Source organism: Danio rerio, chromosome 1 (genome assembly GCF_052040795.2).
Source record: "Danio rerio strain M-AB ecotype USA chromosome 1, GRCz13ab, whole genome shotgun sequence".
NCBI classification, from domain to species: Eukaryota; Metazoa; Chordata; class Actinopteri; order Cypriniformes; family Danionidae; genus Danio; species Danio rerio.
This window is the reverse complement of record NC_141021.1, coordinates 48,318,682-48,335,644: the sequence shown is the minus strand read 5'-3', so window position 1 is coordinate 48,335,644 and position 16,963 is coordinate 48,318,682. Positions and strand designations below refer to the sequence as shown.

The window sequence follows — 16,963 nt, the reverse complement described above, 5'->3', positions numbered from 1 at the left end:
AAAAGCTCTCGGTTAAAAAATGTTCCTTACAAACATTTTTGTTGCGTGTTAGCAGCCCAATGTAATCCACATGAGCTCGGTGCTCTCATCGGGGGAAAAAAATGGAAATAAAGCCTTCGTTTGCAGCACATTTATAAACGCAACACTAACGATCCATGTCTCCTAACAGTTCTCCTTCTTCCAATTGTAATTTAAGTGGAAGACTGTTGATTGGTTCACATGTATTTCACATGAATTAATGATGAAAATTCAATGACGTCATGTTGTACCGGCCGATACAGACATCCAGTCTCCACTCTGGAATTTACACAAGGATTTCATGGCAGTGATGTTTCTTCAAATTTTCTTTTTAAACCAGAACAAATTTGCTTGAGACAATGCAAAAACCACCCATTTTCACTTTTTTTGTTTTTTTGGGGGAAATATATGCGTCCTAATAGTGTTTTTAGCAACGCTGGACATATATATGACTATCAACATCTCAAAAAAATGTTTTCATTTCGTGACACTTTAAGGATGGATGGATGGATGTGATAAATACAGACAGACGAATAGATCGATGAATAGACAAACAGACAGACAGACAGATAGATAGATGGGATACATAGGATACAGACAGAGAGACAGACAGATAGATGGGAACCATAGGATACAGACAGACAGACAGACAGACAGATAGATAGATAGATAGATAGATAGGATACAGACGGATGGATGGATGGGATACATAGGATACAGACAGATAGACAGACAGACGGATGGATAGATAGATGGATAGATGGATGGATGGGATACAAGGATGGATGGATGGATAGATAGCTGGGATACATCGGATACAGACGGATGGATGGATAGATGGATAGATAGAATAATTGAACTAGATGGATGGATGGATGGATGGATGGATGGATGGATGGATGGATGGATGGATGGATGGATGGATGGGATACATAGGATACAGACAGATGGATGGATAGATAGACAGATAGATTAGACAGACAGATAGATGGAAAGATCAATGAATAAAAGGATGGACAAACCGACAGATTGACAGACAAACAGATGATAGACAGATAGTTACACAGAAGAATAAACAGATACCTGAAACCAAACTTTAAAAAGTCAGAGTCAGCGTGTCTATAAATAGGCCATCTCTTTATTGTTGATTTCCACATATCAATTTCTTTGACATTTTCTTAGATTCAAAATGAGCAAGGGAAGGGCCTTTCGTCCAAGTTCATCCGCACGCTCTGGGTGTTAGTGGGCACAAAGCAAACCCGAAAGAGGAAGAGTGTCAGTCCATCCGTCTCTAGCCAGGAGGACGACCGTTTGTTTTAAAAGACACCATTTAAGAACTGCACTCCAAAAAGGTTAAGAAAAAGCAGGGCAAATGAAAATACTGTCAAGGAAACGTTTCTCCATATCTAAAATGCCGGTTCAGCCGTGTCTTCACACTCATTGATTTGAATCTATAGTCAGACTTTAAATCAGCAGCTCAAGTTTTATCCAGCCGTACAGTCAACTTTTGAGAAGAAAGAAAGAAAGAAAGAAAGAAAGAGAGAAAGAATTGGATTGATCAAAGAGAACAGGCACGTTTGGAATAATTGTAAAGGTTGTCTAACAATTCTCTAACATGTGTCACTGTTTAAAACAGTGGTAATAGTTTCAGTTTCTCACAGAAAAACATTTTTTCCTTTTTTTTTCAACTTTTTTTTTTTTTTGTCTCCAACACTCCCTGCAGCCCAAAAAGAGAGGGAAAAGGTAGTGGTGTGAGTTTTCACCCATGCACGCACACACACAATTAACTAGTCCTCCTCATGGGACTGTGCAAGGCTGTGTCTGAGTACAAATGTCCTGTAATGTATGAGCAACACTGATGTCTCCGTGATCTTCAGGAGTGTGCGACGTATAGCGGTTGTGTGTGTGCGCACAGGGGGGCGTTTCAGATCTGAGATCAGTCACAGTCACTGGTGTGTTCAGATGATTTCGAAGGTTTTCTTCAGCTCCATGATTAACTGCCAGTCGGATTTCTGCATCTCGTCTCTAAACCAGTTCTTCAGAGCATCGATGGACTGACGAGTGATCTGAAACACATTTCAAGCAGATCAAGAACAGTCGGCAGGGTGAATATACAGATGCGTCATTGACTGGAGGAAGATTTTGGTGGTGCTTTTTGTTATCATTTATTAAATATGCTATTAATTTATGTTCCTTTATGGTAAAACATGGTACTATATATGTTTAGCTTTTCACTTTAATTTAAGTTCAGCACTCGTTTGGGTTTAGTGTAACCCTATTCTGGAACTTTTACACAAATATAAATAAATACAAGCTTTTATTTAATTATTTTTTAAGTAAAATGTTTAGCATTAAAGTAACTTTAGAGCCCGGCTTTCACGGTGATTTACTGCAACATACCGTAATTTCAATAAATACACAAGATAACATTTGTTTTCACATTGGTTTTAAAAACAAATGTGATATTCCTGACACCATGTAAGCTGTAATGGGTATATTTCAATACAAAGAAAGCATACCTTGCTAACGATAATATCAACAGCCTCAAAGTGTCGTCCGAACATCTTGGGTGCTTCTCCTGGAATTGGCTCTATTTTCACACAGATCTCCTGTCCCTTCTTAGCCGTGTCCACAGATTTGTGATTCACTTCAATGCTAGTCACAATGCCGATGTCTACAAACTGACACAGAAACACAGAATTAACGCAAACGATTACAAACTGATAGGCTTTGAAATAAACTGCTAAAAGCTGTCAGGAGAGGGCAGCATTTCTCCTGCTTTTACCATTATGGATCCAGTTACGTGTAAAAGTGTGTAAACATCTCACCCCTTTGCTGGGCACACAGAGCGGTGTACCCGTCCTTAATACTCCTGCCTCCACAGTGACGCCCATGACGATGGGATCTCTGGAGTTGAAGATGAACTGTGGCAAAATACGCAGCTTACAGGGGAACACAGCTATGTGCCTGAAAAACAGAGAAACTTGGAGGTATACCGACTGTAGACGAGCAGGAGAAATTATCTAAAACTATTTTAACTACACAGGCTTTAAGCCTTGTGCATCCATAAAAAAAAAAGTTACACACGGACCAACAGATAACAAAAACAGGTGTCAAAGACATTATTAAAGTATCATGTTTTAATATTTTTGTACACTTTCACTGACAGACTTTTTACAGCATCCGTCTTCATTGAAAACTATTAAACATTCATTTATTTAATGGATTTTACACTTTAAGATAGTTTGTTTATATAATTGTTACTGATAAAAATGTTTTTGCTTGAAAAAGTTATGGAAATCATACATTTTCTACATGATTCTTTAATGGATTGTTTTTTTTAATAATGTACAATGGACATATAAAAACAACGGACAAATGAACGAACAATCGAATGGGCGGGCAGATAAAATGACAGGATGAATAGACCGACAGATGGATAAAATGATAGGATGGATGGACTGACAGATGGATAAAATAATAGAATGGATGGATGGACAGACGGATACAATGAAAGGATGGACTGATGGAGACAGACAAAATGATAGGATGGATGGACGGACGGACAGATAAAATGATAGGATGGATGGACAGATGGATGCATGAACAGACAGAAAAAATGTTCTGTCATGAATGTATGGACAGATGGATAAAATGATAGGACGGATGGATGGACAGATAAAATGATAGGATGGACTTATGGAGGAAGATAAAAAGAGAGGATGAAAGAATGGGCAGAAAAAAAATGATAGGATGGATGGAGGGACAAGACAGGTGGATAAAATGATAGAATGGATGGATTCAAATAAAATGATAGGATGGAAGGGTGGATGGATGAACAAAGATAAAATGATAGGATGGATGGATGGACAGACAGACAGACATAAAATGATAGGATAGATGGATGGATGGATGGATGGATGGATAAACAAAGACAAAATGATAGCATGGATGGAGAGACTGATATAAAATGATAGGATGAACAGATAGATGAAAGGATGGATGAACAGAAAATGATAGGATGGATAAATGAATGCATGAACAGATGGATAAAATAATAGAATAGATGGACAGATAGACAAATGGATGGACAGACAAAATGATAGAACAGCTGAAAAAAATGATAGGATGAATGGATGGATGAACAAAAATAAAATTATAGAATGGATGGACAGATAAATGAATGGATGGATGAACAAAATGATAGGATGGATGGATACATGGACAGAAAATAATAGGAAGGATGGATGGATAGACAAATAAAATGATAGGATGGATGGACAAAGATAAAATGATAGGATGGATGGATACATAGACAGATAAAATAATAGAATGGATGGATGGATGGATGGATGGATGCATAGACAAATAAAATGATAGGATGGATGGACAAAGATAAAATGATAGGATGGATGCATGGACAGAGAGCTCAAATAACAGAATGTATGGATAAATGGAAGGAAGAGTAAATGACTGAACTTGTGAAAATAAACTGTAAAAGAAGAAAAGGGACATACTTAAACTCGTCCTGTTTCTGTTTTTTGTAGTCTTCTCTGTATTTAGTGAAGGCGTCAAACAGATGGTAGATGATCTCAGCGCTGAAGATGCGAACACCGAGACTGTCCGCCATCTCCTGAGAGTCCCGCTCTATTTTCACATCGAACGCCAGGATCACAGCATACCTACAGGAAGAAAAAGGGAAAAAGACAGTGATTAAATTAAGAAAAGGTCACAGGAGCAGATTAACTGCATCATCAATCAGAACACATACTGAGGATCATGCTCCAACATCGTGGACGCTTTCATGACATCTTTCTTGTGGACAGGACCAATGTTGATGCCGGCATACTGAAGGACAGAGAGAGAGAAAATAAATGGGAACACAGAGACACTCATTACACTGCAACAAGCTCAATGCAGTAAAAAAAAACTTGGGAAAATGAGAGGAATGTTGATTACAATATATTTGCATTTCAGTTAATATTTGAGAACAATATTAAAATGTTTCAGACCACATTTACACTTGTACACAAAAAGTGCTAAACATCATCTACATCTAAATTTTGTGCTGAGTGCAAAATTGCTGCTACAGATTGTTTACGTTTGCTGTGATGAATCATTTCAGAACATGGGATGGTGAAAGTGTCACAAATGGATGACGTCAAACTCCCGTGTTTGGTGCATCTTCATTGTCGTTCAGTCTGACTTTATGACCGCTGAGATCTTACAGTGTGACATGAGAATAGGGATGTAACGGTATCAGAATTTCACGGTATGGTAATACCTCGGTATGAATGGCACGGTACGGTATTTATTGAATCATTTACAGGAAAAACAAAACTAATGAAAATACCCAAAAAAAGTGCCAAAAGTGTCAATGACATACAAATTAGCCCTCTATCTATAAGCTCTGAAGCAGGAACTTCAATTTTTCAATTTTAATAACAAAAAATTATCAAACCATGTAAAAAAATAAAGTTTCAATTTAGTATTGTTGAAAATTCATCACAATCAAAATTTAATCACTCACTCACTCATTTAGATAGAGATGGGTTTTAAGGAAAATTATCATATAACTATAATCTGGTAAAAGCTGGTATCTCTGGGTATTTACAATGTCCCCTGCAACAGAAAAAAACCCTCTCATTTGGGACTGAGGATTCTTGGACAGAGATATGACTTGGCCCAGGTTGACAGCAGTGGGTAACGTTGTGCATTGTCTTTCCCCCACTTGAGAGGACAACCCATGAGTGAGATAGAGATCTCTTTGCGGTACAAGTCAATGTCTGCATCAATCTGAACAGTGTGCTGTATTTCTGCAGTCCCCATGACTGTTATTAGTCGTATTCCCCAACTTGCAGGCACATGCACACATAGGGCTCAACCTGTGCAGTGCACATGCCCTTTTTAGTCTTGGATAGAAAGTGCCCTCCAAAATGATCAAAAGTGCCCCCGCGACGCGACACACCCTCCGTCCCGCCCTTTAGTAGGCGCGCGACAACACTGCTCTTGAGTATGCGCGCTCAACCCCCCGAAAACCGAAATGCTTCCACACATCCGATTTAAAACCCGCTTTAGGTTTGATCATTTCCAGCTCTTTTTCATTCATGCAATTAGCAGCACACTCCATTTCCGCATTACTGGATCTGTAGCGACAACAGACCGCAAAGGATGATGGCCTTGCCTAGGCTGATGGGAATTGTAGTTTCCGCTACCTCCCGTTCGCTTCATTCGCCTGAGCAAATTTTCTCAGAAGACCTAAAGTTTTACCGAGTCATGCGACTACGGTAATATCGAAAAAAATTGCTATTGCGGTATGACGGTATTTACAATACCGTTACATCCCTACATGGGAGACATGTCCATGATCTTGTCTTGACAAGACACCAAAATAAAGAAGCTTACTATTTATGATTTGTAACATTTTTCGCAAAAAAATAAAAAAAATTTAAAAATCATGAAAAACTAGGGGGTCTAAATCGGGGCTATATTTATTCATATACTGTTGCCACACAACTGTGTTTAACCCCTTATAAAAGTGATTTTTGCATAACAGGTCCCCTTTAAGTAAGGATCAAAACTCATTTTGTTTTTAGTATTGTGCACGGCTAAGCATGTAATTTAGACAATTTTAATTGATTTTCTCAAATGTTTTGATTTTTTAAAACCCTTAGGTTCCAGATTTCTTTAAAAGTTGTATCTCTACCAAATATTGTTTCATCCAAACAAACCATATAATAATGGAAAGCGCATTTATTTATCTTTAACGGGACAGGAAAGTGGAGATTATGGATTAGAAAACAAAGTGAGACCTAGAGAGATCAAACTAAACACAAGGCTATTGGCGCTAAGTGAAAGCCTATGTATTTATGCATGTCTAAATATTCAAATTCTAAATGTCCAAACTTCAACACTTTATAGCTGGTTTGTGTGTTTTCTGAAACTGTGTGTGTGGTTTCTGGAAGCTTACAGGCACTTTGGATGTACGCAGGAACTCCAGTAGAGCCTCCAGAGAGCCGAGTGTGGAGGCCTGCACGTACACACCCTTCTCCTCCAGCTTTATGGCATTCAGAGTCTGCTTCAGCTCCCGGACCAACTCATCCTGCAATCATTCAACATCAGGATGAAGGATGGGTTAGTATCACTGTTGACGCTTGACTTGATTAGTGAAAGAGTACGAAAAGAAATAGGTGTACCCTCAGCACTGGGACTTCATCCTCTTTATGAGCGACGAGGAGAGGCAGACCTGCCAGAGTCTTCTCCAGATCTTTTCCCAGGATCTTCACTCCCTGAGCAGTGCACACTTCTTTATGCTTCTCATACTGATTCTGTAGCAAGAAAGAGGAAAAAGTAAAATGTATAAAATTGGTGGTCACGTGATCATTCGATTTCAGTTTCTAAATAAAAACTGCTGCATGAATGACTAGCATAAAAACCTGATACCATCAGAAAAAAAAATAAAAATTATTTGCAGTATGATTAGCTGATTTTAATGTCTTCTGCAGTAAACATAGTAAACACAGACAATGTATCTTGTGTAAATTGAAAAATTATATTTTTGTCCATTTACGTTTACAAGGTGAAACAGGACACACTTGCTGCTCTTGATTCTTGAAATCGATTTAATTAAATTTGCATTATCAGAAGCAAGTTCAAAATTAACAGTGTTTATTGTTAAAAAAAAATCCACAGTCAAAAATTAAGGTCTTGTTTTTAATATGCATAATAAGTTGAGTTGATAGACAATGCCATCACCCACTGCAGATAGACATCACGATGCTGAGCCAGCATCGCTATCCTCTGCCCTGCCTCCTTAGCAGCAGCAACCCAGTCTTAAAAAACACACACTTTGGCCCTGTTTACACTAATACGTCTAAGTTTTAAATTGGCATTTTAGACTGAAAATGATCCACGTCCAAACTGGCGTTTCATCTAGCATTTCTGAACAGCCCTCCTTCCACACTATACAGCTGAAAATGCACATCACGTGACCACACACACACACACACAAAACATATGCACACATCTGAGCTCTGCCAGTCAGCGGGCGCTTTGAGCCCAAAACCCCAGAGAGCAGCGCATGTCGGACAGTTTATCAAGGATGTACTGCTTTATTGCGTCTCACTATTAGTCTTATTTCTATTTAATGACTCTTCGGCCTTGTAAATCTATCAGGTGATGTGTCAGCATCAGTACACTGCTTAAATATTTCCTTTTCACGCTTGTACTTAGTAATTTTAGCGAAAACCTATTGACCTTATTCTCCGCAAACGAGCGGGCGCTGCCATTTGAATCTTTTTGGCACGAGACTTCCTGTCTTATTCACTTCCATTCATTTTTAGACATTAAAAACTGCTCGTTTCGGTGTTTGATGTTGCAAACTGATATTTCCTTGTTATATTATTCTACTTGGTCTGTATAGTCATGCAAACATTTGTTTGTAGAGCAAGTAGTTTGACCGTTTTGTGCCGTTTATTATTCCTTGTCATTTCTCCCATAGGCCACTGAAACGGAAGTTCTAAGACAATCGCGAAAACAGGGGCACTTCCGCATTTTAGAATAAGGTCAATAGATACTGTAGATAATAAGATACTGTTGGTTGGTTCCTGTTGTGCACAAATTGACAGGTGGTAATTTGTGTGCAACTTCACTTTATTTATTTATGATTTGGTAATGGGTAAAACAAAGACCATGCGGGTCAGGTAGTTGAAATGGTAGGCTACAAGTAATTAATTCATTATGAATTATTAATTATTCACAAATAAATAATTCACCGCCACCTATGACGATTTCACATTAGACATCGTACAATGCCAAATTGGTCGACATCGCACAACCCCTATGTATAATGTGATAGTTAAACAAAACCATAATAAGCTAAAGTGTTTGTACTCGAATATCAGCAAAATTATATCAATTTTATAGGCAAAACAAATTAATATATCTACTTTTTAATACAATCAGTTTCAGCTCTATTTTGCAAATAAAATACATTAAATTAACCCAGAGAAAAACTGCTGTGCATTGTGAACAATATACAGCCGTTTACATGTTTCCTTTGGACAATTATTCAATGATCAGTAAGTACTCACGTCAAGAATATGCCCTTCCATCAATAACCTCAGTGATCAAACTAGATTTATTTAAAAAAAAAAAAAAAAAAAAAAAAAAAAAAAAAAAAAAAAAAAAAAAAATTGCAGATCTTATTTTTATTTGTAGACGTGCTAAAATAATGTATTCTTCACATCCTTCTCCACACCCAGAGGTAATTATCTCCCTGGAAGCGGAGCAGGCATTCGATTCCATTGAATGGCCCCATTTGTTTGCGGTCTTAAGGCTTGTCCTTTTTTTATCTCTTGGGTCAAATTATTATATCAAACCCTTCAGCATCTATTCGAACCAAATATTCTTAATATGACTTTTTTCACTAACACGAGAGACCAGAGATGTCCGCTGTCCTCACTACTTTTTGGAACCTCTCATTTGATAGATTTAAAAACAAAGAAAATTGTATAAAGGAATGAAAAGAGGGGGTACAGAACATTATATGCAGATGACCTTTTGCTCTACATTAGTGACCCCTTATCCAGCTGCTTTCATTTATATCAATGTTGGATCAGTTTGGTAGCTTTTCAGCATGTAAATTAAAATTATAAAAAGAAAATACTCTTTGACTGCTACCATTTCATCAAAGCACTGTTAAAAAAACAAAGCCTATTGAGTAACAAATATGAGCATAACCAAACATATTCAAAATAAATAAACTGTTCATGAGACCTTCACTCTGAGCTCTTTCAGTGGGGGTGGGAGGAGCAACCCTCGAATCTGTGTGACGATTGGTCCGTCTACTCCAGGGACAATAATAGTGTCTCCCTCCCGTAGATGACCATTGATCAGGATCACGTCTATCGTTGTCCCCATGCCAGGCAGAGCTTTAACCTGAGGATACAGGAAATGGACAGAGAAGGTTATATTACAGCTAGAACTATAAAAAAACACATATTAGGTTCAAACTATTGTGATTGAATTGATCAAGCCATACTGAGACTATTACGATCTGAGCTTGCCCTATAACCTCATACCTCCATGACCTGTGCCCTAAGTTCATCACAGTGAGCCAGCCGGCGGGCCAGCATGGTTTGAGTGAGCTCAACCAAGAGTGCAATGAGGTTTCCCATCCCATCACCTGACAGAGAGATGGAAAGTTTTGAGTTTATAACCATATCAGCTATTCTGGCTATGTCAGGGCAAACAAACTGATCAAATTTAGACAGTTTATAAATATCACTTTTTATAAAGTATATAATATAAAAAAAAACACATAAACGGGAATAAATAGCATTTTTAAAGGACTCTTAGTTAAAAACATTTCCTTTAAAGCTTCTCCAGATAACAAAAAATAGGGCATTCCAAGAGTTTAACAGTTTGGTTGCGATTGTAAATATTGACATTTTAGATCAACTTCTCCTTTGAGTAAATGTCCATGAGTCTCATGTGTCCAGTATAAAATCTTGTGTAAATAACCTCATCACGTCTTGAGTTTAAAGTATATTTCAAATTTCTTCCTACTAAGGATTGGATTAAAAAAATGACCTTTTTCCAAAAGTACTGATGCCATTCTGCTTGCCATTTCTTTAGAATAGAGCTTTTTATTAGTGGCTTTACATCTGAACGTAGAATTTTTCCCATTACCTGAGTGAGCCGATGTCGGAACCAGGGATACGAATGTGCGAGGGTCTTTGTTTTCATAGAAGAGAGCAGCGTTTAGACCCTGAGGATTAATCAACACACAAGGCATTAACCACAAACAGGTAACAACATTTTCAGCCCACTTTAAAAAAGGTCATTATGCTGTAAAGAAAACTTTTTAAATAGTTTTGACCTTTTTCTTTTGTAGGTGAAACAAAACCCCTGATATTTTTTACATGATCTAAAAATGCAGATGTTTGGACCAGAAGGGAGACAAAGCAAAGCAAGAAAGGCATTTTTTCGCATTGTGATTATTAAATTTCTATACCAAAAAACTGCATGTTAAGACTCCCTAGAAAACAGTCAAATAAAGCAATTCAAACCATCTTGTGAAACTATAAATATCTCAATATTTAATTGCAGAAATATCTGATATCACTATTTTTCCAATATCGTGCAGCCCTACCTTGGATTGGTGTAAGCTTATTATAGTGCGTGTCTAAAAAAATGAGAAACCTAGCATAAAAAAATTAAATAAATAAAAAAACAGACCTGCTGAGCGAACTCCACAATGACAGATTTCGCCCTCTCATCAAACTCATCCTTGGTGTTTTTCTTCTGTTTCTTTAGCGTTGTCACCACATCTGTGTCTGGACTCTTCTTCCAATCGTACAGACGGTCAATCTGACAGAGAGACACATTAGTATTCAAACACTTGCTGCTGTTATCACGAGTACCACCATCAGTAGTCAGTGTCCAATACCTTGTTAAGCGCTACTATGAAGGGGCATTTTTTCTCTTTCAGTAGGTTGATGGACTCCAGCGTCTGTGGCTCTAAACCGTGCATGATGTCCACCACCAGGATGGCAATATCACATAGAGAGCTGCCTCTGTTTCTCAGATTACTGAAGCAGAGAGAGATGGAAATATATTGTTGCTACAGAAAAACATTCAGTTAAAAGAAGCATAATTTAGTCAGACAAATACAAGTTTGTTTGTGTTTTAACCATGTCAGCGTCAAATTGTACAATGGGGACATGATGATGATGATTTTTTTTTTATTTAATGCCATGTCAGCAACCAAGGCTATTATCATGGCAAGAACATTTCCATAATAAACATGCAATAAAAAATAGAGACAGATTATATTAAAGTTTTACAATTAATTTTTTACTAAAAACTCTTAAAACTGTATTTGGGTTATTAAACTCTTTAAAAGAGTGCACTGACAACAAATCAATAAAATTGAATACGGGGGAAAGTGGTTGAGAAGAAATGTAATGCTTCAATTTTATTGTGGTGCTTTTATTTATATGTATCTAGATTCTCCCCTCAAGAGCTCTTCGATCTCTAATTGGTCACCCTTAACAAAGCTTTTTATGGCCGGATCCGTTCAAACAGAAATATTTATAGATGTAAATAAGATTGTATCTGGTGACCTTGTTACTTATATTCAGTCTTGGGGAAAGTTACTTTGGAAAGCAATGCATTAAAATTTTGAGTTACTCTTCTAAAAAGTAACTAGTTGCGCTACTTTTATGGCAAGTAATGAGTTACTTTACTTTGGAGTCATTTGCAGTTTTATTTTTTCTTTATTTACCGTAAAAAAATTAACTAATAATGTGGGATAATGTTATATTCTAAAAACTTCCTGAGCCCAGAGATCCACATGCCGTATATACAGATTAATAAACTTTAAAGCGATGTGTTTGCTGCTTTTTTGCTTTTTGTCTTATAAGTGAAGCACAAACCATTTTCAAGTGCAATTCTTTTTCTTCAATGTGTTCAAAATAAAGAACAGATTCTCTCATCTCAATTTATATTCAGCAATTTACCTTTTAAAAGCTTATTAAGTAAACAAAAAAGTAACTTGCATTTTTAAGTAACTCATATTATTACTTAATTTTACTCGTTAAGTAGAAAAGTAATATTAATACTTACAAAAGTAATACTAAGAATGCACTAAATAAAATAAATTCCTCACAGAATCAAAATCAACACCAACAAATTGACCTTGCTTCATAGTTAAAGACCATAAGGGAGGATCTTCTGCAAGAATTAAACATTTGTGTGTCATCCTGGAGTGATTCAACAACAGGAAAAAACAATCTGATCAATCTGGTAAAAACAAATAAATAAATAAATAAATAAATAAAAAAGGTCTACAAAGGTTTTTCTAACATTAGAGCAAATTTCATGAAGTTTGTTTTTTGTATGTAGATCCCATTCTCCTTGCCATTTGTTATTAACGTTGTTGATAAATTGTTGGTTGTAGAAGCACGTACTGGGCAAAGACAAATATTGTTCTCAACATTCAGCTACAAACAAATTCTACAAATTAAGAGACCACTTGAAAGTACTCCCTTTCCCGTTATTTGCTGGATTTATTTTCTACAGTTTCAAGTAAAATGTTATTTGCTTTATTCTATATACTGTAGGTCTAATCACATTCGAACAAAAATACAGTTATTTAGACATTAGTCATTTTTATCTTGATTATTTTTATTTACGACTCTTGATAAGGGTTTGTCTACCGAATATTGATTTCTTAACTCTTCTAAAATTAAAACATTGGTTTTGGAAGGTCTAAAAATTCCGTAACTTCTGAAATGATGCCACCTTTTGGTTATTTTATGCAAACAAATGCTCTAAATTACATTTTATTTTAACAACATGTTATATTCTATAATAAAATATAACAGTTTAGTGCAACAGTCCTTTAAAGATCATTTTAATATGTTGATTATCAAAACATTTAATAACATCATGGTTGTAGAAACTATGATACAAGATAAGAAGATAAGAAAGAAAAAAAAAATTATTAAAGTTTTTAAAAAGTATAGTTTGTACCTGAAGGACTCGTGTCCAGGTGTGTCAATAATGAGCATTCCAGGAATCTTCACATTATCCCTGTCAAACTAATACCACAAAAGCATGACTTAATAATCATAAATAATCACATGAGTAAATGGAATAAATGAACATAAATTATTGGATATAAAAATAAATAAATAAATACTCACATTTTTCACCATCTTGGTTTGTTCCACTATGGTATCCAGGGGCACGTTGGTGGCTCCGATCTGCTGAGTGATTCCTCCAGCCTCTCCATCCTGAACATGTGTGTGTCTCAGCTGATAGACAGAAAGCGAGCACAAAAGAATATTAAACACAAAGCACAAATGAGCTCAAGTCCATGTCGGGCACTTTGAAACGCACCTTATCCAGGATCTTGGTCTTTCCTGTGTCCACATGACCCAGCACACAAACCACGGGAGCTCGGAGCTTATCCAAAATGATGTTCTTCAGGTTTTCCTGCCTGCGTTTCTGCACACAGTTCATTTTATGATCATTAAAAACAAATCTTGATTCATAAATCAATGCAATACTAAGGTAAATGATTACTATTCACTTTTCCCAAATAAACATTTGATTATGATAAACTATAGATTCAAATGGACCCGATGGCTTCAATATTAAGCTTTTTCAACAAGTATTATTTTTCCTGTGTTACATACATTCAATACTGGGAATAACTGATGTCTATGGTAGAGATCAAAATCAGAGTTTGACATTTGACACTTTAAATTACATTGTCACACCAAAAAAAAGTGTTGACAACCAACCATTAGTGTCTTAACTAGTTAAACTTCTCTCCAGGATTTTGCAGGGTTATTTTTTTGCAGCCTAAATAACCCAAAACGACTGACTTTGTGACAACTTTCTACAATTATTTTCCTCAATTGTGTTTTGCTGTGAAAACACAAGATCTATCCAGCTGTAGACCCGTGGACCCAAACACGTTTCAGGAACACACGATCTAGCACACACTATTGTCTTCTACAATAGCAGCATTATCGCCACCTACTGAATTTCACAAGCATGACGATCAAGACAGCCCTTGCTACGATTACCATTGATTAAACTGAACAGTTTAGGGTTTCCCATTTCAGTCATTATTTTATAATTAAATCGTAACAATCATTTTAACATCTGTGCAATTTTGGAACTCAATTATGTGAATAAAAAAATTGCTTAAACACTTATGACTTTATTCACGTATGCACATACACAGAAAACATAAGACCGTCAGACCGTCTAATTGTAGGATTAAGTGTAATGAACTAATTCAGGATCTTAATGTTGTCATACTTAGCTAAGTTTGTAGTAAAATACAAACACATATATATACACATACATTTTTATATACATACTATTTTAATTATTAACAGCTAATTTGTTTGTATTACTATATTTATTGCGACTATATTTACCACAAATTACCAGTACTTTATGGTTTAAAAACAACATATAGCTTACAATAAATTACTAGAGTATTTAATGTGGGAAATCATTAATAAAAAATGTATTAGAAAATTAAGCAAATAAAGCCATCAAACGAGTATCTGCTATGTTGAATCTGTCTGATAAATAATTACTGATCATCTATGATGACTGATAGAAAACTGTTCAGTCTATTATATTGTATGTTCCCCATTTGCACGTCTCAATCGCCGTATTTCTGAAATAGCATACAGTATTGTTTATTGTGTACAATATTTATTAACAATATACATAAAAATCTAATGAAGACGATGTCCGAGAAGAATAACATTAACATCCATCGTAACCATATATGGTTTGCCTAGATTGTGAGTGCTGGATTGTGCGTGCCTGAAACGTGTGTGGGTCTGCGGATCTGTAGCTGAATATTATTGGAAAATATACACAAAACATCCTACTATGATCCAACAAAACATTGAACAAGCTAAATTCCTGAAGCAATGAATCATTGAACCAATTTACACTTTTCTTGTGGAATAAAACATTTTTTATGGGCATCTTTCATTATATTTGTTTATTTTTGACAACCAATCATTAAAAATGTATTTGTCACTGAATGATTTCTTCAAGAGATTCAAAAATTCAAAGTCTTTATAAGTGAACTATTGAATCATTCATTCAAATTGATATTAACAATTTTTTTATATTAACAAAAACTCACAAATTCTAGTAAACAATTTTTATTATTTATTTTTAATAATGTTGTTAAGTTGTCAATTTAGAACTTTTCATTTTCAGTAACCTAGTTCAAATTCGCCATGTTTAAGATATGTTTTCTTAAAAATCTGTGATCTTCACTGCCTGATTGACATTTGATATAAAATGGGTCTCAGAATGTACAAGAAACACTACATTAAATTTCATTGCTCCACGCCATGACTTTACAATATGAAATTTTGGAGTTTCTTTGCTCCCCTGCAACTCCTGATGGTGCTTGCGTTTAAAAGGCTTTTAATCTTGTTTTACACTTAAACAACTAAATAAATCCCTTAAATCTATTTAATATAATACATTTTAATTACATTACAACATCAATACTGTACAAGGAACTGTATGAAATAGAAAATAATCACACTAATCTCCAACCGAAAGGTTATCCGTATTGAGGAAAAGCACTAGCTGTGCATTCTATTGTGTGAGAATCATGATCCCTATTCTAACCCAAAACTTATGATTGTCAGTTTCTCCACAGACTCGCAGCTCTAATAATAACAACTCTGTGAATTTTTGTATAATGTGAAAGCCTGTGTGTTTGTACCTCTATACGCTTCTTGGCCTTGTCGTAAAGTCTTTCCTCTTTGGTTCGGTCGTCGTCTGAATCGCTCTCACTGCTAGACTCGGAGCTCGCCTCTTTTCTTGCTTTGTTTGCAGTGGTTTTGTTGCTGCTCTCTTTGTTGTCCTCCTCATCCTCGCTCTCTTCTTCTCCATCTTCCTCTTCGTCCTCCTCATCGTCTTCGTCATCCTCTTCATCCTCATCCTCCTCTTCCTCACTCCCATTTTCTTCGGTGGGTTTTTGTACAGCCGTAGTGGTTTCTTTCACCTCGATGTGAACCTTTTTCATCTCTGTGAACATGAAAATAAACTGATCATAACTCCGAATATACAACTTCATGATTTTGAAAGAAAGTGCTTTATATCCACCTTTCTCCTCATCACTGGCCATGGCCTCCCAGTCGTCCAGAGCAGCCTCTGCCTTTGGCTCCTTCACTGTTACAATGAAAACATTACAAAGTAGAGTTAGCCATCCTGTTCATTACGTCAATGGAAATTGCTTAAATAAAACAGAAACTCGAGACGCCTGCTGCACCAGTAATGTGACTGAATGTGTGAAAGAACAGCACACTGCTACTACGAAGACGACAACAACTACTACGAAGATGACTTCCATGACCATGACCACTACTACTATTAC

At 36.1% G+C, this 16,963-nt stretch overlaps 1 protein-coding gene across 2 annotated transcripts in view; it reads right to left on the bottom strand.

Annotated features, from left to right (window-relative positions):
- Window positions 1–1,136: 1,136 nt before the first annotated feature.
- Window positions 1,137–16,963, bottom strand: part of eif5b (eukaryotic translation initiation factor 5B) — a 32,879-nt gene continuing 17,052 nt past the window's right edge. Inside the window, exons 9-25 of one of the 2 annotated variants that reach the window (XM_087237604.1) lie at window positions 16,693–16,758; window positions 16,310–16,614; window positions 13,927–14,034; window positions 13,731–13,841; window positions 13,558–13,625; window positions 11,471–11,612; window positions 11,260–11,391; window positions 10,711–10,789; window positions 10,101–10,204; window positions 9,796–9,957; window positions 7,215–7,346; window positions 6,989–7,120; window positions 4,790–4,866; window positions 4,536–4,700; window positions 2,847–2,985; window positions 2,538–2,699; window positions 1,137–2,084 (exon numbers count right to left, since the gene is read on the bottom strand). In XM_087237604.1, the coding sequence (XP_087093730.1) occupies window positions 1,977–2,084; window positions 2,538–2,699; window positions 2,847–2,985; window positions 4,536–4,700; window positions 4,790–4,866; window positions 6,989–7,120; window positions 7,215–7,346; window positions 9,796–9,957; window positions 10,101–10,204; window positions 10,711–10,789; window positions 11,260–11,391; window positions 11,471–11,612; window positions 13,558–13,625; window positions 13,731–13,841; window positions 13,927–14,034; window positions 16,310–16,614; window positions 16,693–16,758 (2,192 nt within the window). In that variant the 3' untranslated portion in view covers window positions 1,137–1,976. Of the gene's footprint in view, window positions 2,085–2,537; window positions 2,700–2,846; window positions 2,986–4,535; window positions 4,701–4,789; window positions 4,867–6,988; window positions 7,121–7,214; window positions 7,347–9,795; window positions 9,958–10,100; window positions 10,205–10,710; window positions 10,790–11,259; window positions 11,392–11,470; window positions 11,613–13,557; window positions 13,626–13,730; window positions 13,842–13,926; window positions 14,035–16,309; window positions 16,615–16,692; window positions 16,766–16,963 lie in introns of both variants that reach the window. The other variant, XM_087237605.1, reaches the window with a different exon arrangement.